The sequence below is a fragment of the Sinohyriopsis cumingii genome, chromosome 17, assembly GCF_028554795.1.
Source record: "Sinohyriopsis cumingii isolate HCF-2022 chromosome 17, ASM2855479v2, whole genome shotgun sequence".
Classification (NCBI taxonomy): domain Eukaryota; kingdom Metazoa; phylum Mollusca; class Bivalvia; order Unionida; family Unionidae; genus Sinohyriopsis; species Sinohyriopsis cumingii.
Window position 1 is genome coordinate 74315404 of NC_142977.1, and position 21724 is coordinate 74337127.

Consider the following 21724-nt stretch of genomic DNA (forward strand, 5'->3'; position numbering starts at 1 on the left):
TCGTCATCAAAGATTCGCTAAGGGACAAACAATTTGAAATCAGCGTGCGAATAGAAGTGCAATTATCCAGTTTATGAATCCCATACCAAAGGTGAATACACAAAATTACATTTAATAATGGAATAATCAGACTGAGAGATAGTGCAGATGTACTTAGGGCGTACTTTCAGGGAATGCAATGACGTACTGTTTACTAATAAAGAACTTTCTTGGACAACACACTACTATTCAGAACTTTTTAATGCATATATAACACAGAGTAACACCTCAGTTAAGTTTTAATAAATCTGACAGCAAAACTGAATCAAAATTGAAAGTTCGCTAGTAAGTTATGGTTGATGGCACAGTTTCCTTCCGCCGATTATTATTGCCGGGGTCAAATGATAGGTACAACGGGGTTATCTTCGTCAATTTCTCTAATCTATTCGTTATCAAAGAATTCTGCGCAATCCGAATAAATTACATTCACCGACAAACCCTAACTCATAATTAACTATACGTCGTGTTGTTGATCGCAAAGCTCGCCGTGTTGTTGTGGTATGTTTGGAAAACGGTATATTTTATCCACTTCTAAGATTCCGGAGTTTATTGAAGAGCGAGGGCGGTTCGAATCACTTGAAGACGAAAATAACAATTGACGCCCTTCTGTTTTCACATTCCTAAAGTGTGTGTCACGATATAAGTATATAAAAGTTCATATATCTTTTTCGTCCCACAGACAAGTATTGAAGTTTTCTTGATTTCAATCGTTTGAAAGATGCTTTGCTTCAGAAAAATAGTGTTGTACTTGACTTGCATCATTTTGACAGTCCACGGAGGGCCAGTCTCTTTCTTGCACAGAAATAATACAAGGAATGAATTGACACGTGGTGATGACTCTAAGTTTCAAAGACCATTCAAAGAAACGATTTTTAGTTCTTTTGGTAAGTATAAATTTATTTTAAAGAACACTCTTGACTGGTCTCTAATTCTCGCTGAGCACAGTAACTATGCATTTTCTTACTTTAATGTTTCCTCACCTTTTGCTACCAAATCCCCACAGCTTCGTGTTTTCGTGCTTTTAGTTCTTTTGTATTACATGACATCATTTTATATCATGTTATCTGATCTTGAGAACTGTTCAGTGATGTTTGCTAAACTCTGCATATGGTTCCATATATTTGAGTCTATTCTGCTAAGTATTCAAAACAATCCAGATTTTCCAAAAGAAAAAGACAGTAGGGTTTTCTGGTCCTGCTGAGTGTCGCCGTCTCATCTAGTGTCTGTATTTTGTCATCTCCACAATGTTCATCAATCTACAGATATGACAGCAATATGACAGCAATGTACAAATATGACAGCAATGTACAAATGTGACAGCAATCTACAAATATGACAGCAATCTACAAATATGACAGCAATCTACAAATATGATAGCAATGTACAAATGTGACAGCAATCTACAAATATGACAGCAATCCACGTTTCAAAAGGTAGCGACTCGTTCTCATTCCTTACATTCAACAGTTTTCTTCACAGATATTCATGTACGAACTATGACTTTCTTACCAAAAAAATTTGATAAGAAAGTATGCACCTTTCTGTGTGAGTACTCCATTTTCATTGAATTATCTTCATAGCTCCCCTAAATCTAATTTGAATCCATTAATTACCAAAATTATCCTCATCAAAAAAGTAACTGCATCTGTTGAAATGGCTGGACGGAAAAATACTGGCAAGGTTATGAAAATTTCATTTACCCACTAAACGTATCAGAATAAATAAGTTTAGATCATACACATCCCTCGTTAATATTAGTGTAATTTGATTGATACATGGTGTGGATTACGTTATGCTGGTCATGTCCGAAGCCCGGTATTCTGTAAACGTATGAAATGCAGAAATGTTTCGACTAGTGTAGAGCGCGACTTAAAACAACATCAAATATTTACTTTTTCTGATAAGAGAGCGTTTTAATGCTAACCCTTCTCCATCTATAAGTCCAGTTAATACATCTGATTCTCACTGATATTCAAGACACAGCACCCACCACCAACACCAACACCACCAAAACTAAAGAATTGAAGGGTTGGTCCATTATTAAGGCTTCGCCAAAATTTGTTTCGACTGACATCCTGTCAGGTGCTAAAACTAAGGTGATGTTCTCTTTCGAATCATATTGCCTATTACTGAAAAGAAAAAGATTATTATTCCATTTCTTGCCTCAACGATGGATAACAGATATTTAAACAAACTGCATTAATTGATCATGTTATACCACTAGTATACCATATATATGTTATACCACTAGTATACCATATATATGTTATACCACTAGTATACCATATATATGTTATACCACTAGTATACCATATATATGTTATACCACTAGTATACCATATATATGTTATTCCACTAGAACGAAATAAATCCACTTTAGATATGCAATGTTATTGGCCTGAACATTTCTCCTATATACTACTGTCAAAATTTCCTTTTCAACTCTCTCAGACAGACAGACAGATATACATAAATGATCGAGAGTGGGCCCTAACTACATGGGTGAGAGCATAAGTTTTATATTTATATGGTAATAATAAATAAAAGTGTAATCAAATAATAAACGGACAAAATTTGTTGGTTCAGTAGTAAAGTGTAATCAAATTATTATTCATATACCCAATTAAATTGCTATCAGCAATGATTCCAATTTAAAATGTTGTATAATGCCTCATTTATACGACAGTATGAACTCGAGTGGGACTGACTGTTATAATTTTGAGAATAATTTGTTCCTTAAGCATGTGTTTTGGGGGATATGTACATTTCATGTCTTTACTCACGTGGATCACAACATCGCCTTCTTTCACAGAGATTTCTCCTTATTCAGTATATTTCAAAACCAATGTGTGTGTTTGTGTGTGTGTGTGTGTGTGTGTGTGTGTGTGTGTGTGCGTGCAACACTTTGTGTTGTCAAGATGATATATATATGCACACCTTTGAAACCACTTTTTGCCACGACTACATATTACAAGTATAACCCTGAAGAACAAATATGTACTACTGCTTCTAATTTTCATGGTCATAACATTTATTTTCATCTATTTCACCAACTGAGTCAGCTAGAATCTTTATAAAAATAAGCTTGAATCAATGTGTGAGAATCTTTGCAGAAGACACTATAATCAAAGCAGTCGTAGAGAATCTGTGCAGAAGACACTATAATCAAAGCAGTCGTAGAGAATCTGTGCAGAAAATACTAATAACAAATAAGTGGGAGAGAACCGTGCAGGAACTATCACCACATGTAATGTTATATCAGGGTGAAACTCCGTGCAATACACACTACGGTTAAATCAATGGACGAGAATCTGTTCTGAAAGTTCCATGGTGAAATCAGTATGCAAAAATCTGTGCAGATGACCCTGAGGGCAAATGAATGGGCGAGAGAGAACAAATATCTAACCAATAAGTGAGAATCTGTACTGAAAGTACTAAGGTCAAATTAACAGGTGAGAATCTGTTCGGAAAGTACTAAGGTCAAATCAACCCGGGAGAATCTGTACAGAAGACAGTAAGGTCAAATAGCTCTATAAGTTGAAACATTCAAAATGTAATATTTGTCCACTCAGAAACAAGCTTTACCAAGTCAGGAAATATTTGTATTTTGGTATTAGGTTATTTACGGCTAAAGTATTACTTTCAAGTTCTGAAACTTCTTGTGCAAGAGAAATATTTCAGATCAGCTAATCAATAAATTAATATATTTTCAACCAAACAGTCAATTGTTTAAATTGTTGTGACCAAAAACTATTCCTCTTCATAAATATATATTAAGTTTCTGAGTCAATAAACCATATAATATTTAAGCGGCTTGTACCAACCACTAAATAATTTGGACTATGTCCTAACAAATGAAATTACTTTTTGAAAGGAAAAGTACTATAAGAAGATAATGTAATACAAAGTTATCAATTGTACTATTCTTTATCACTTAAACGATTTAATAAAATCTGGACACCTGTTTCGCATAATCTGACATTAATGGGTAGGGAAAATAAATATCACTGTTCAACTGACATCTGTCGATGACTGATTTACTTATATAAGGTATAATTCTTCAACGATGATCGTTACTTTTCATTCGTCTGTAAATTCTGCACTCGTTGGCTTTTGTTATTATTTACAGGCAATGCTAAATGAAAAGCTGCTAAAATCTCGAGTGGTCTTTCAAAGTTACGCATGTCCTAAAATTGGCTTTAATTTTTATCCATGCTTTATAAATACAGAAAATTGGAAATGACCATACTTTTTGTGCTTATCTAGGAAAAATCTCGACTAAATGCTTGATTTTAGGTTATTCTTGATGTGTGAAAGTTATCGATTTTAAGTTTTCCTTCGCTCTTTACTAATTATGAATATCCAGAACATTAACCTGTCATAGAATGTTCGATGGTAATTGGCCTAAACTGGCAAGCCGGTATCAAAGGCCAGCAATCATCAAGATGCGTCTCCAGAATAGTTAGTCCTGTATAGGAGAGTAGTAGGTTGCATAGGTAACAGGGAACCAGGCTAACGGACGCGATGCATCATGGGGAATATAAAGTAAGGCTATCCAGTACTTTCACTAACATGGAGTAGGATAGTTGTCTGAAGAGTAGGCTAAGTGTGACGCAAATGTCAAAGAACCGTAGAAGACAGTCATTCGCGAAGTCCTTTGGAGGATCGAAGCAAAATTTGGTTTTCCAGAATAATTCATCATTTTAGTTTGGTAATTACATGATGGCATGCTTGTTCGTTTCGTAGACTGCTGCGAGTCATCTGCACCATCCCCAGTCTTCACTGGAGACAAACAAGGATGTGTGTTGGCCCCAACCCTCTTCAGTGTCATGTTCTCTGACATTCTTTCTGGTGCCTTCCTTGACTTCTCACTGGGATCGACATCAAATATTGCATTGAGGACACGCTCATCAATCTAGGAGACTACAGGCAAAGAAGAAATTATAGAAAAAGACTGTTCGTGATCTCCTATTTGCTGATGACCGTTCCATGAATGCCAAATCTGACATGCAACAGACTTAGATCATTACTCTTTAGCTTGTAACAATTTCGGTCTCACTAATGTTAAGAAGTCCTGATGTGCCATACTGCACCAGGAAAACCTTACGTAAATGACTAAACCCTCTTGACAGCAGACAAGTTCACTTATGTAGGCAACCAACACATAGTCACGTGATGTTCTCATGGATGATAAAAAAACGCCAAAATTGCTCAAGTTAACTGCTTCCTTTGGCAGACTACGCGCAACTGTGTGGGCAAATAACCCTATCATCATCCAAAGGGGCTAATGAATTGTTCATTTCAAGTCGACCCCTCTTAGCATCGTGTAAGTCGCCATTACACACTTGTATCAGTTAAGTCAATATCAGTATATATGTTTATAAGTAAGAAACGCTAAGTATTGAAAGTAGTGAGCACTTCACCCCCATAACTCTAAGATAGACTCTTCCTGAACTCAAAACACTGTCCTTATATGTTGTCTGTACACCTTTAAGCAGGTGGCTTTTTTTTATGAATATAATGTTTATTTTGATTATTCCGTGCTTGATCAACTTCGAAATTATATATATATATATATATATATATATATATATATATATATATATATATATATATATATATATATATATATATATATATATATATATATATACCAGACAGAACGGAAAGTGGTCTCCCTGGATTCTATTGAAGAATGCTTGATAACAGTAGGCAGAATTAATATTTTAATACAAATAATATTGTCATACAGGTTAGAGAATTTTTAATTTATATTCTACGGAAATTCGAACCCAGATCCGCGGGTACACGGCACCAATCGCCTTGCCTGCACACACGACCTCATATTCTCTCACGACTAAGCACACATCTTTATAATCATTCTCTCTTGTGTGATTAGTGTAGACTAGCAAATACGTAACAAGATGAAATTGCGCGTCTTTTCCTTTTCGAACAAATACGCATACGTAGACACCTTTTGCCGTATGTAAGTCATTAGCAACTTTAAATTCTTTCATAACTTAAATATAAGTATCTCACTATATTACTATTACTCTTTCAATGCCGTACTCATCTTCGTATACCTACCTATAGAAACAGGAATGGAATTTATTTGGATCGTATATTTCTTGCGGTTGGTACCTACTACCTTTCGGTCACTCACTGGTCAATAGAGTGCGCCCCAATGACAAACGAAAAGGAAGGAAATCAATTCATAATAATACAAAGAATTAAAATCAGCAAATCAAATTTAAAGAAAGACATTCGTGATTTATCAAAGGTACATTCAAAATTTGCACGAGAAGGATGTAAATTAAAAAGTGTATGCAGACGATATCCAGATAAACAGATAGCAACTAGCACACAGTGAGAAATTTCAATGAATAGTTTCCACCATTTTAACCATTTTTAGTCATCTGTGAGTGCGAATTACGAAAAAAGAATGACAATCAACTGAAATAAGTGAACTAATACAAAGATTAATTTGCAGTGACGAGTGTAAAGTTAAGATCGACAAATGAAACTAATGGATAAGAACGGAAATTTACCCGCAAGAAAATATTAGTATTCACCGACTAATAAAACGTTAACAAGGACAAAACAGATTTCTCAATAGACGAATGAATAGTTGACCCCAAAAGAATGTAATTTTGGAGAAAAGTCCAATTTTGCGTTCCATACATATCTACGCATCATTCATATTTTAAGACCGCCTTTGCGTGTCAACGGGTTCTGCTTAGACCGAGAGTTTGTGGTAAATATCAACGAAACGTGAGAAGACGAGCATGTTGTTGCATGGGACTTAGCATGTGTTTGTCAAACTATCACAGAACTTATCGAGTGGGAGGGGGTCAAACAGTATATGGTACGAGATATTTGACGAACGGTGACCTTACTGAATTTTAGAAGAGTTTAAGGTCAAGGACAACTGAAGATTAAAAGTGATTCAGACCTTGTTTGATATTTGAACTTCATGTGGGGTATCAAAGAAATGGCTGCAAGGCATCCGTCGAAAATGCTTAACCTTGCTGAAATCTTGTATGTTTTATAGCGCCAAAGAGTTTATAGAATACTGATTTGTTTGGTGGATCAAGCTATAAGTGTTGAAATGCTCCATGTAATGAATCCGCTCTCACATTAAGAGTTGCAGTTGATTTTCTTAATTTAATAATGTCGCATTAACTATTGTAATTATGATGCAATTAATGTAATAATTTTACATTAACCGTTGATATATCAATGTTATTAATATCATAATAACAAATTAACTGTTGTAATCTCGATACTGTCACATTTACTGTTGCAATCTCATTACGATTAATGTCATAATTTCACATTAACCGTTGTACTCTTATTACAATTAATATAATGATTTCACATTAACCGTTGTAATCTCATTACGGTTAATATCATAATTTCAATTAACCGCTGTAATCTCATTACGGTTACTGTAATAATTTCACATTAACCGTTGTAATCGCATTACGAATAATATAATGATTTCAATTAACCGTTGTAATCTCATTACGGTTCCTGTGATAATTATACATTACCTGTTGTAAACTCATTACGGTTACTGTAATAATTATACATTAACCGTTGTAATCTCATTACGGTTACTGCAATAATTATACATTAACCGTTGTAAACTCATTACGATTATTGTAATGATTTCACATTAACCGTTGTAATCTCATTACGGTTAATATCATAATTTCAATTAACCATTGTAATCTTATTACGGTTACCGTAATAATTATACATTAACCGTTGCAAACTCATTACGATTATTGTAATGATTTCACATTAACCGTTGTAATTTCGTTATGATAGATGTTACAATGGCACTTTAACCGTTGTAATCGTTTTACGATTAATGCAATAAGATAAATTTGTTACACTAAGCATATTAGTTAACAAAATTATGCTTAGTGTTTAAATATTATTTTATTATTAGTTATTTATAAAATAAACCTCATTTTGCAAATCTTCAAACACATCTACGTAACAGTGATGAGAAAATTCAGATCATGCTTACTGTGATATGCGAATTCATTATACGAAGCGTTGCAGTATGGGATCATCTTGGGGGAAAAATGACGGTACATAATGTAATTAGTTTACACACTCCTTGGTCTTTTTCCGTGGAATGAACTCAAGTTGTGTAAAAGTCCTAATAGCGTCTTAGAACAACAGAATTCTTGAGACCCGGTTAAAAATCATGGCTCCACTTTCACCAACATTAGTAATAAAGTTATATGTAAACTTAACACGTCAGACCTTACCTTCAGCCAGTCCGATCACTGGATTCCATACTTAAGTTCTGTTGATAAAATTCAGATCAGAGTCTGTATTTATGAAAGTATCTAAGAAGCTGGTTTTACTTTAGTTTCTTTATGACCTCATTGTATGTACATCATTAGCAAAGTTTGGAGAGATCATAAAATTATTAAACACCGTAAACAATCATCCATAAATAATTAATACCATTGTATAAATTAATAAATAAAAACAAATGAAAATAAAAACAATCATTAGAACTTTAATAAGTTCCATAATTTGTTTTATATCATTCTTATAATAAATCTTTTGTGTGTCTCAAACTAAAACAAACTACTATTTTAAACAAGTGACAGTTAATGAGTTACCAGTATATCTCGAATGGATGAATACTGACTAACTGTATAGTCATGCAGACGGGTGTAACGCCTAATTATGGGGTAATTTGTATCAATTTCTTAAAACCTACGTACGGATTGGACGCGGACATAGTAACGATTGTTGAAAATCAAAAAGGAACTGTAAAAGAGAAAGATGAATTACAAAGCTAATTTATTTTTTGCACATTGCATTGAAGTTCTCGATGATTTTCTGAAAGTGGCCCCCACAGTGATGCATTAGGAGCACGATTACTGCACACGTTTACAAACCCCAGATACTTTAAATTGATAAGGATATGGACAGAGATGGGTCGAGGTCACCAAACTAAAGAGTCCTTATGCTAAATGCAAACTATTAGCATTTTAATATATGTTTTTGAACTATGTACAAGAAAAGAATAGTGATTGTTTTGGCGTACGTAATGTCCCAAAATTAGCAGCATTGTCTATTTTACAAATGCAGTCTTCATTTTCCAAGACCAAACGATTGTTTAATTTTGTGCATGTTTTCGACCTGTTCTAACGTTCAAACTTTTCGTGGGGTGAGAGAGAGTGGGCGTGCTTCCAAGCGGGTTATAGCGCTTGGTTCTAAAGATTGTAAATTGCTACACTGGTCTGTCAATACATTGTTCCCTTCATCTTCGCTTATAAAAGTAGTTAGAACCCACTTAGGTATATTTTGTTTTATATGTATTTTAACATAATCGGCACATATATTGTTAAAGTAATTATATTTGTAAACTAAGAAATGGAAAAAGTATTGTGCACAAAATATTTTAGAACATTTAAACAATTATTGAACTTTGCATTATTAGTACTTATCCAAGCAGTCAAAGTGCAAAATATTACAAATTCCTTACAATGTATGTAGGGTTTTAGATCCTAAGGGGCAGTGTTATTGGACCTGATCACGTAGTGACAAATAATATTTAATCCAAAATATCCGAATCTGAGACTGAATGAAGACACAAGTTGATGTGTAATATCAATACGGTGTGTTGTCTATCATATTTCAACAGTTGTGGAAACTTAATGAAAATTATACCCCCTGTACAACCTAATATAGTCCACCAACTACACTGAATTGTCATATACTGAAGCCTTCTTTGTCCTGCAATGCTGACCGCAATGCTAAACCTGTGCGGAACTTCATTTCAAAACTGGGACGGGGGAACCCCGAGAGCTCATTATTTTGAGCTTCGGACTCGGATGCAAGGGTTGCGGTTTTGAAGCCCGCCTAGGTCAGCCCGTGTCGGTTGCTGAGCGTGACCTTGGGAAGGCATTTAACTCCCGTTTCCTCTGTATGATATATCCCAAATGTTTTAAAAAGGACGTTAAACAAACAAAAACAAAAACAAAAACAAAACCTGATTTCTTTCCGCTGCTGTGGTATATATACAAGTCGAATCTGATACAGACACGTAAGCTTCCCTTCACAGAAAATGCCCAAGTTCGATCTCCAAGAAATTACACCTAACATGAACTATTCAATTTTTAAGATTTCATGAAGTCAAACGAAGATTCCGTTCAAACACTCAACTCCTCAGATAGCGCTCTCACTTATTTCTAAACGAAATGAAGGAAGTAGTGAAAGCGGAAACTAGATGGGACAAATAGCAAACTATTTACCTCACAACATTCACTGAAACCGATTTCTTCAACTGATTTATATTTCTTTCAAACAGTTAAGTAGTTTGCGTAATTCTCCTAGGTTTTGCTTGTTTCTCGACCTCGTGTTCGCATCGTACGAAAGCAAAATAGATATGGGCGGCTCACCATGATAAATATGAAAACATTTCAACATACAGCTTGTCATCACATGCGCACGCTGATCACACCTATGTTATTTTGCCAAACAAAGGGTGTTTTACTCCATTTTGTTGACAAATTACTCTTGAGAGTTGCAATCGGGTTTATTGGGTGTTTGATGACGTAATTGAAATACCGATAACATTGATGACTGATATACTCGTGTGGCAATAGCGCATGTCAACATAGAAATGAATGAGATGTTAACTTGCTGTTTCTGTTATTTGGACTCACTGGTATTTCAGATAATGGAGTTTACGAAAGGAAAAGACAAATTCCCACTGTTGCAATCCGAGGCTGTATGATATGTTTGAAAAGAGATATTAGTAAGCGTTCAATTATTTACGGCTATGGTTGAAGATATCATGGTCTATTTTCTCTTCGAATCTTGTTATTGCAACCCAACCCAACCCACCCATAACAATCCGCACGGGGCGTAGTATTTGACTGTATTGTAGTGAATGCATGTATATGGTAGCGTTTAACGGGCACCTCAGCACAATAGAAGCTCTATGTTTCCAACAAAATGTAAGGTTTGAAAATGTACCAATAAAGAATATTACAAAACTTTAGGAAGGTAAACCGATTTCAAATAAATGCATACATGAAATATTAAAAACAGGTAGGACAAAATCAAAATATATCTACTGAATTTAAACATTCCACAAGTAGGTACAGTTTTTATTTTTTTTCCTCAGAATGACACCTGCAAATTCATCATCTGAACCGGACAACAGAAAGAGAACGAAATATTGTTTATCAGATTTTCTTTGCACGTACAGTTTGAAGAACCCCGAGACTAAGTATATTTTCGTAATCTCGTTTAGACAGACTCGCGAGACAATGATCGACGCAGCATTTGGTACTGACATCATTGAACTACCCCAGGCGTTTTTAACGAGCCCGCACGAGCTTGGTTCATACCGATTAGACACGAGTACTAACCACTCGGAAAGTCTTGGGCCTTTTTCCATCGTATGTTAGAAAGATTTTTAAAAAAATATAAAAAAAATAAAGCGCTTGTTAAATGTGTCCATTTTGAACAGCTCTTTGGACAGTTCTTCTTATTATGTCATAATGATCTCAGTAATATTATCACGATTCGATGACGTGTCATAACTAACAGCAGTAGTTTGATGTTATGGAAACTGAATGATTTGTCCATTTTTGTTATTCAAAATGTCCAGGAATTGCATACAAAAATAAAATTGCGGGTATTTCAATGACAGTTGAAGCATCGCGAAATATTATTTATAAGGTATGTTTTTCATTATGAGGATTTTTAGCATGTATCTGGATGTTCGTCAGCCAAAAGCTTACCAATTCGGGATGTATCATGATGATTACTTACGAATATCTTTCTGAAAGTCGAAGTTATTCAACTCGCACACCGGATGAAAATGAGGATGTTCCGAATAGAGTGCTTACGGCTATTGTCAGGCAGTCTTTTGCCGTCTCCTGATTGGCCATATGCAAATTCAGATAATGTTCATTATTTCGCATGTATTCATGGACGTTTAGACTAAGTTAGAATTGCCAGCCTTAATTCACTTTCCAAAAGATTTGTCAATATTTTATCATTGCTAGATATAAAATTGAATCGCCTTTATTTACCATTTTATTATTTTACATTCACTGAAGTCCGAGCATAATAAAAGCCGTAAAACGTTTAGTATTCGTGGCTTGTATAATTTTCACGGGGTAATGCGCATGACAATATGTGTTAGATTCCACACATTCGTGTGTGTTCTCAGCTGATTGGCGTAGGGATAATAAAGCAGACTGTATGGTGAATCTCCTGATGAAAGAGGCGCTTACATAGCGGCAATAGTATAGTGTTAGGAGTTAATGGTTGCCCTTTTAAATTGCCTTCAAGCCCATGCTTGCTATTGCCTCATAATAACTTTATTAACGTCAGTAAAACTCCATGACGTGTTGTCACTTACTATGAAGTCCTGAATCTTTTTTTTTAAATCATTCACTCGTACACAACTCCAATACCTTTTACCACTGTCGTAAATGAAATTATTCTACTAGATTGAAGAAAATTATACTCATATATTTAGCAAATACACACACACACACACACACACACACACACACATATACATACATACATACATATTGACTGACTGATAGACAGATTATTAGATGTGTTCTACAACATTCTCTATATTTTGTATTTCAGATGAAGTCACAGAGTTCTTACATAAGTGGTTCCAGAGATTTCGCGATGTGGCTTCACAGTGGGATGGAGATCGCCAAAAGTCGTTGAAGAGAAGGGACGCAACTCCTGTCATCGTGAAGCAAAACCCTGGAGAACCACCATTTGAGGAATATGAACGTCAGTTCTTGATTCAACGCATACTTGAATCCTTGACACAAATATATTACTACGCAAAATATTTAAACCCAGATAGCTTTCCCGAAGACAACGACACAGATAAGTATGCAAGCACTACACTCATACCAGATAAACCGTCGACTAAATCGATGGTTCCGAGTGAGCGTTCGGTCACCTTACTGGAGCTGAAAAGACGGCAACTGGAACTGATGAGTGCAGACGAACTTAGAACGGTTTTCAACTCTGTCAGTGATAGTATACAGCAAGGATTGGCCAATCCCGTCGCCTCCCTTAGTAGTCTTTGCTGCCCCATTGGTTAAAAGTGGCTTTATTTTCTCTAAATAATTAGGTTACAAACAAGATAGATCATCGCATAAGGCAACCGTTAATTCTCCTAACTTTAAGATTTATGAAATATGCATATAGTCAAAACAGACTGTTAAAAAAAATAAAACCATACTTAATGTAACATGGAAGGTTTGATCCTTTTGAGAGAAAAATATAGCCTTGAATTTATATTATTATAAGTTATTTTGTTTCCACAATTGTGACTCCTTACAATCCTGGTAGATTGACCAGATCGTGTTTGCCTTAAGCTGAAGTACATGAATTGAGTTAGCCAGAGTTACACTGAAAATAATCAAAAGGTCAAGTTGACTTCTTGTATTATACCCGCAGCGTGTTGGATCTTTCTGACAACAAACCTAGTACAGCGATGATACCAGAATGTCAACAATAGATAAAATGAAGACAAACTGGGACAGTTGATGTAATTTAACCGATAATGAATGACATGTATTTCACAATGCCACATATTCTAGTAAATATTTCGATGTCTCTATCCGATTGGGATGAAACAAAAACAATTGAAAATACATGTCAGTAAATTCAGACTAATGATTCTATGTTTTTGCACGTTAAATTTGTATCGTGCAAAAGCATTATATATTCTTGAAGCAAGTCAAGTTGTGCTTTATAGCATTGTAACATTTCGACCTGACCAGTCAGAGGTGTAAGTGTAAAGGGTATATTTTACTATACTTAACATTTTTTTTATAAAAAAAAACCAGCACAATAAAGCACGGTAATTTCCTTTTGTTCGCCCATACTATGTATACGAATTATGTACAATATATATATATATATATATATATATATATATATATATATATATATATATATATATATATATATATATATATATATATATATATACAAAGACTACGTTGCATGCACTTGTTAATTTATATATACATGTACACTTAATTGGAGATGAAATGTTTTACATATATCTTTTATACGTCCACATTACATATTAATACAACGTTTATCTTTATTATTATTGTATATTAAACTATCATTTATAAAATTAAATGTATGTCTTCTCTTAGCAAATTAAATGTAACTTTCAGTAAAAATATCAACAACAAGAAATAAGCTGTACTGGATTCTTCAGTTCAGCTTCAAATATTGAGTATTTTATACTTGCTGTCACCAATGTCTGTAAGAATCATTGCTCTGTTGATTTGGCTGGTTTTAATGATACCTGTCTACAGCTATGCCATGATGAGGAGATGGCAGCCACACGTCTATCCAAAGAGCATACCATGATGCCGACATTGGCTGGACTGGGCGGGTTTTGAACTCGGGACACACAGATTACGAATCTGAAACTCTACCAAGTGAGCTACCATGGCTGCCATGTGCAGGTCCAAATATTATCGGAATATGTTATACCTGCGGTCCCCCTTATCTATCAGAACCATGGATTGGTCTATAGACTCTTCTTGTGAATCTTGTAACCCGAAAACAAAAGCATTGGTGAGAAGTAGATTCGATCCCGCGTCTTCGCTATCATTGGGAGTTCTTTGGACTGGGTCACCTTACGAAACCTTGTATTACACAGTACATGTGCTTGACATGGGCTCTTAGAGCCATTCAAAGTGATTTACTTGAGTTATAAACGCGTTTTATCCACTTGAAAAATAATTTGGATTGTTTAACTGTGGTTATTGAAAACAACTGGATCTTGTCGGTGATCGACAGGACTGGTGCCTTAAGGGTGTATCTGAAAAGCTATATCTATGAAGCGATTTAAAGTGAACTTCCGTCATAAACAAGGTTACTTTTTTAAAAAAAAAGGACAATCACATGGCAGCGCTACCTCACAAGATTGTTATCTACTTGGAGGGTTTAGGTTCTTTAGAACTCTTGGCTAGCGAAGATCCTCATCTCATGATATTAAGATATTAGGCCGTCAGGTATGGGCGAGAACACTTTCCACACCTACATAGCGCATGCGTATTTCATACTTGTTTAAATACAAAGTTGCTACTTGTTCCATATTGTAATTAATTGTAAAACATTTGTATGTATTATAATTTTTCCGCAAATATAGCCATATTTTCTGTTAAATGTAGCTGAAGGCGTCTCCACTACTAAGTTTCTAATTATTACACATGTCTTGGGGGAGGGGGAAAGTAATTTTGCATCAATTCGGCCAAATTAATTCTACACTGAACGGTTGTTCGGAATGAAGATTGCTAACGTAGTTATGGGACATAAAGGGGCGCTCACAGAATTATTCTCAGGGGTGGGAGGGGGGCAAAACGTTTTGTAGTCAGCTATTTATTTTTATGGATGTGGGCGAACCAAAACATGTTTAGAGGTCAAATCTACTCCAACCCACCCCGCCTCTTGTGCGGGCGCCCATGGATAAATTAAATAACCATGCTGTTTGATCTGTGAAGTATGAATCACAAAATAAATACAATAATGCTTGTTTTTCTGCAGCGCCTTCGATTACTTGAAGACATGGTCTATGGGCGGAATAGAGTGTGATCCAACTCACTTTACGTCGACTAGAGTAATAATATTAAGAAATTAGGGTCATATTATTGAGACCCGTGAGGTTCCCTGTCTTCCCAAGATGGCGGACATAAGAAAAAAGTATCGTAAAACCCTAATTAATAATCAAATTAAAACTAAAGATAATACTAAAAATAGAAAATTTGAAAGTAAAACTTTGTATTTGCTTGTAGACTTTATGTGATGACACGAAAATTTATTTAGCAAGGAATAAATCCCGATTGTCATGTCTTATATAAGAATGTTTCCACAGTAACATGTTTATGACCTTCACCAATTTCCGATAATATAAACCAGATGCATCACAGCAAACAAATGCCTCTTTTCAATGAACTTTACCTCAAAGCAGTGTAACGCTTTTCTCTTAGTAAGGAAAACATTTTTATCAGAAATGAAGCTGATTCATCTATCTTGAATCGATTAAAGAGAACTGATATAACGGTTCGATTACACGAGTCGACAGACATGCACAGTGTAAATGCTTAAATGCCGGGACTAGTCTATGATCGATGATGATCGAACTAACGCTCTCTCTCTCTCTCAACACTATTATGAGGCACGTACATTCCATGATGGAGTATTACTCTGTGTTTACAGACACTGCAGTAAGTAAATACTTTTTATTTCATATAACAACTTATGTAAAAGATTTTGTTTAAAAAATCAATATACGCAGAATAGAATAGTTTATCGCAACTTATTTATAATGAAGCCATGTAACACTCTCCCTCAAAAACTGATTGAATATTGTCCTCTTAGTAAGAGATTTCGCCACCATAATGTCCTGAAATTGTGTCAGAGATAACTAGATTATGCACCGAAAGGATTGGCAATCGGTTTGAACGAACCATATATCAACCCTACGGGAATAGATGCCATTGGAATAGCCTTGAAACCTGTAGAATGAAGTTTCAGTGTGTGTGTGTGTGTGTGTGTGTGTGTGGTAGTTTTACATTGTTTTTCTACTTGCATCAATTCGTTTATTAATTTTTTAAAAAAAAACATTCTAATTCCACTGAACACAGAAGGGCTGGTGAAAAATGATCTCTAAACTTTTAGATCAAAGAGCGTCACCGCAAGCAGTCCGGCTTAAAATAGTATATCTCACCAAACTTCGCTAACCTCAGATATGACTCGCTTGTTCTTTCTACCCATTAAAATATAGATGTCAAAATTTAATGTTACTGGTATAAGCAATAGTTTAATGCAACAGCCCAATAAAACTTTAAACCGTAACATTTCATTACCGTCTGAGGTGAATTTACAACAATGGTACATTTATGCCGAATGAAAAGACTCAGCTTCAAAATCAGGAAAGACTAGATAAACCAACCCTATTTTTGGCCATCTATAATTCTTCTATGAAAGAAAAACTTTTCATTAAATTAAATGTTTTTGTCGTTCACGAAATAAATCATGCCACGGTTAATCTCTATGTAACATATTTCCTGATAAACGACCTTATGGTCAGACTTGTTTTTACGTAGAATGTATAATTAACACCAAAATGACCTTTATACCAAGCGAGTACGATAGGAATCTATAAATATTCAGAAAGGTTACTACGATCATGATGGTATATTGTAATTTTCTCACAGTGTTGTGGATGTTTTGAAGTAAAGGAAATGAGAACGTAGTATTGGGGGACACTGCGGGAACTAAGTGGAATGTATAGGTACAAGAGGAATTAAACATCAACCCATATGTTTAACATTATTGGACTGTGTGGTTACAATGCAAAATGAAATGTTCATTATGTCCATTAGTTTTATATTATGAGACAGCATGGGTAAGTAGGAAAATAAAATCATTAAAATATACAGAGGCTTAACATTATGTGTCTGTATGGATACAAGGGAAAATATAATATTAAGCTTACTGACCAATACCTAATTATATCTTGACCATCAGTCAGACCACCAAACCAAAACAATGTTTGTAACTCACACCTACACCTACACACACACAGAAGCGCGCACGCACACAGGCGCATATACAAACACGCACACGTTGCAATGTTTCGAACATCTGTATATAGCTGAGGGGATAATCAACAATAATTGGGAGGCTCCACCAATCAAAATGTGTGTGACGTCATTTTCAGATTATAACGTTGAAGGACATATCATGTGATTTTCAGAGTGAATGAATGCTCTGACACATTTTCACACAAACCAACCTACCGTCACTGACGCCGACAATCAGACAAGACAGAAGAGTAGACGTTATGGGTGTTTGTTTTATTGTCGAACACAAAGTCATACACACATGAACACGTAGATTTTTGACGATAACTGAGTAACATCATTGTCTGAGAATTTGAAAGGTTCTTGTCCTGGATCGCTTATCATATTGATATCAATAATAACTGTACCTATCGACCGTGGCTCGACAACAGAGACACATAAGGTTGCAATCAGCGTCAAGAAGAGTCGGGTAAGATCTCAAGTACTTGTTGGATTAAACTTAGGTTCAAACGGTCTGGTACACCACGTCTGACCGTCTCGGGTAAATTATATCCTGGACACGTTGATGTATTGGAACACAAAAGTATTTTGTTCGATAGTACCGATGACAGCAGCGCTACTGGCGATGCCAAAAGATCGAACGTTTATGAAGATGGCCATGGAAGGCACGATCTTTGAACTGGGATCAGAATCCAAAGGTGAAGTTTGTAACTTCCGCTCTTTTTAGAGAGACCGTTTGGTCAGAGCCCTAGTTTGTCTGCTGGTATAGCATTAATTCATTTCTTGTCCTTCAGAAATGCAAGGTATGAACGCTAAGCAACCACGACATCTCCCCCCCCCCGCCCCCATCTCTCTCTCTCTCTCTCTCTCTCTCTCTCTCTCTCTCTCTCTCTCTCTCTCTACACACACACATATTTTTTCTGCAACCACATCGATGGCACAGGATAAAAATATTTGATCTTTATCGTCGTTAACCTGGAACTGGGGAGTTGAGCCACAGATGAAACTTAAACTTTACCGCGGTCTGAAGGAGACGAAACCTGACATCTGAACTGTTACGTTTCCATCACTCATGTCAAACTCATCATTTGATTCATGGACATGTTGAAGTTTGTCCAGGATTTTGCAAGAAGTTAATTCAGTGAGCGTACTAAGTTACATAAAAACTGGAGGTTTCAAACTGTCGTGAATTGATGGATATAGCTTGGAAGTGTCGTTCAATTCCTTTAACAGTGCCCTCAAAAGGAGCAACGTGAAGAAGAAGAAGTTACCGAAGAAGAATAGAAAACACTATATAAAAAAGAGAAGACAAAATAGACTTGTAAGATGTGTTTTGAAATTGTATTATGATTCGTACTCAGCAGAATATATCAAAAACGTAAGTGTATCTAGTATGCCTTGATTTAGGTCTCTTCCCATCTATAAGATATTTAAAACACAATTTGGGTCTCTTCACATCGAAACGATATTCAAAACACAAACAGTCACCTATTTAGGAAGTGAATATTTTTGTTTTATTTGGCTTTTTTTTCGAGCAATGTCCTTTTTAAAAGACCTAGGTGGCCCTAAAAAGGGCTGTTGGGTTTTGAAAAGTAAGTTTGGACTTGACAGCATCAGCTGTAAATGCTTTAAGCCTTTTCAACGTTTAACTGATAATCATGTGGTAACCATGGAAAGGTTATACAATTCTTGAATTACGAACTTCTCTTTTTTCTTAGGATTCGCAAAGATGTTTCATTCATGTCTCTCACATGCTTTCATTATGTTTAAAATGTCATGAAACAAACTGGCAATTTTGTTTTTACTCCCTCGCTTCCGTTCACTGTTCATCGTTTTCAGCTCCTAGCTCCTATTGTTACTTTATCTTTTCCTCATTTGTGTAAGTATTCGTTCTTCGTTTCGATATTCTGTAGAAGATCTATATATCTCCCTTCTATTTATATTCAAAATCATCATATAACTGAGAATGAATTAAAGGAACGGGATTTAGGTGGTATCGGCAAAAGACGTAGCGACACCAAGATTTTGTTGTAGGTGGCCACAATAGTTGTCATATTGAATGTCAGATAAGCACAAATTCCATTCAGGATCTGCCACATATTATGAAAGTGTCCGTCCAATCAAAACAAGTTCCTTTACATTTCTAATGAACACTATGAAATCACTGTTGTACTGGCATACCGTTACACAGATAAACACATGCAAATCAAAGAGCGTGTTCAAGACGGCGGCCAAATCTTCCGTTTATGATGTTACTTTTAGCAAGACAAACTACAGATTGCATGAACCATTTTAGTCATATTGACACGACATTATAATTTGTTCGTACAAACTAATATGTCGTCCAAATTGGGAAGTCATGTACGTACCGTTTTCCTTCGTCAGCTATATTTCATGGGGAGTCTTTTACTGAAAACGCAACCTTGAAAATACCATCAGACCAGAAGAGGTAATTATAACGAACTTTCAAGATGACGCCATATTGAACTTATGATCAAATCAGGTTCATTTCAGACCATCTATATGTCATAAGAAGTCTGTTGGTGAAAACAAACTGTCCATCTCGCCATCCGTGCTGGAAAGGTAGCTATGACCCACTCTGCAAGCTGTGTTAGTATTAGATCGGACCATTTTTATTTAGTCCTTTCTACATGTCATAAGAAGTATTTTAGTACAACCATCGTGCCAACCATGTGTTCAGAACGAGCGGTGATAGCAAGATTTTCAAGACAGCTGCCATGTTGCGCGTCAGATTTACGCAAACTTTTCTTATAGGATTCATGGTTTTACTTTCTATTGTCAGTCGATGGCATGATATTTTTGCTGTAGATATGGATATACTAAGGAATAAATTAGGCGACTTCTATCCATGCTGTTCGTTTTAATTTAACTGTCCTGTTAAGACCTGTACTTTTGACAAAATGAGATACGTAACGTTCTGATAGAATCGTCTACGGTTATGAACGTTAGTTTTTGATATCTTGGTTGAAAATAAGTTCCTCTTACTCCGACTGCAATACTAACAAATAATATATGTTCATCCACATTCTTGCATGTAAATATTGATTTATGGGTGATAAGATGGGGTGATCTGATCTACAACCAGGCCAGCCATTCTGAAAATGTTTTCCAAAGTTGAAGAGCAGCTTCTACAAGGAAGCGTATTCTTTGTCTGTTTCTTAGCCAAAATGTATTACGAACTTTTTTCAGCTATGAAAACTAAACCAAATATCGCATAATTCAAGTATCTCTACCATAAACAATAAAGCGTTTACCTTCAGTTATTTAGAAGTGATCCCACATTCAACAAAGGTCAAAATATGGGAATTATTCTGATCAAATCGATTAAAATTGGAACATACATATCAATGTATTTCATGTGCAGACATAACAGTGTTGTAAAATCTCTTCAATGTATGAAGAAGTCAACATAAAATTAACATTTTTTTTTTGTTAAGAGAAGCAATTTTATCTTATTAGAAGTAATCTTATTTTTTTTAAATCTGTAACAGATAAAGGATGTGTGTAATTTGGATTTTTAAAGTAGCTTTAACAATTTTTCAGTCATATCGCTACGATGTATGCAGTGTGGCAGTTTATAGTGATATCTAGCACTGGGTTATCGTGCCGCAGACATGTAGCATGATGTCCCACCCAGTGATTATCTTGACACCAGGCCAATCAGTCCTAGCGTTAACCTCTTAAAGCTGAGCGCCTAGCGAGGCAGCTATTCGTACCACTTTTATAAGTCTTTGGTATAACTCGACCGGGGTTCGATCTCGCTACCTCCCGCATTCAACCGATTAAGGGAAAAGACAAAGAATTTCATTGTATTCAATATGGCAGGCATACAAAGGGAAAGAATCGGTATTTAACAATAGACCCATCGATTTCTAAGTCATATATGTTTTTATTTCTGTGCGGTACGAAACACTACTAGAATCTAATAAGTTTCCCTTCTGAGAAGGTGACCTCATCTAATCTGCTTTACAGTGTCAAGTCTGGTTCTCTTGGTGTGCTTCCATACACTGTTTTAA

At 35.5% G+C, this 21724-nt stretch overlaps 1 protein-coding gene across 1 annotated transcript; it reads left to right on the forward strand.

Annotated features, from left to right (window-relative positions):
- Nucleotides 1–505: 505 nt before the first annotated feature.
- LOC149779247 (uncharacterized) lies at nt 506–17540 on the forward strand. The gene is made up of 2 exons (XM_089939831.1): nt 506–923; nt 12697–17540. Exons 1-2 carry the CDS (start codon nt 758–760, stop codon nt 13170–13172), a joined length of 642 nt encoding a protein of 213 aa, XP_089795957.1. The 5' UTR covers nt 506–757; the 3' UTR covers nt 13173–17540.
- The last annotated feature ends 4184 nt before the right edge of the window (nt 17541–21724 follow it).

Coding starts and splice junctions, on each gene's coding strand:
- LOC149779247 (XM_089939831.1), top strand. CDS start 758: ATGCTTTGCTTCAGAAAAATAGTGTTGTACTTGACTTGCATCATTTTG. Junction 924..12,696: donor AACGATTTTTAGTTCTTTTG/GTAAGTATAAAT, acceptor TTTGTATTTCAG/ATGAAGTCACAGAGTTCTTA.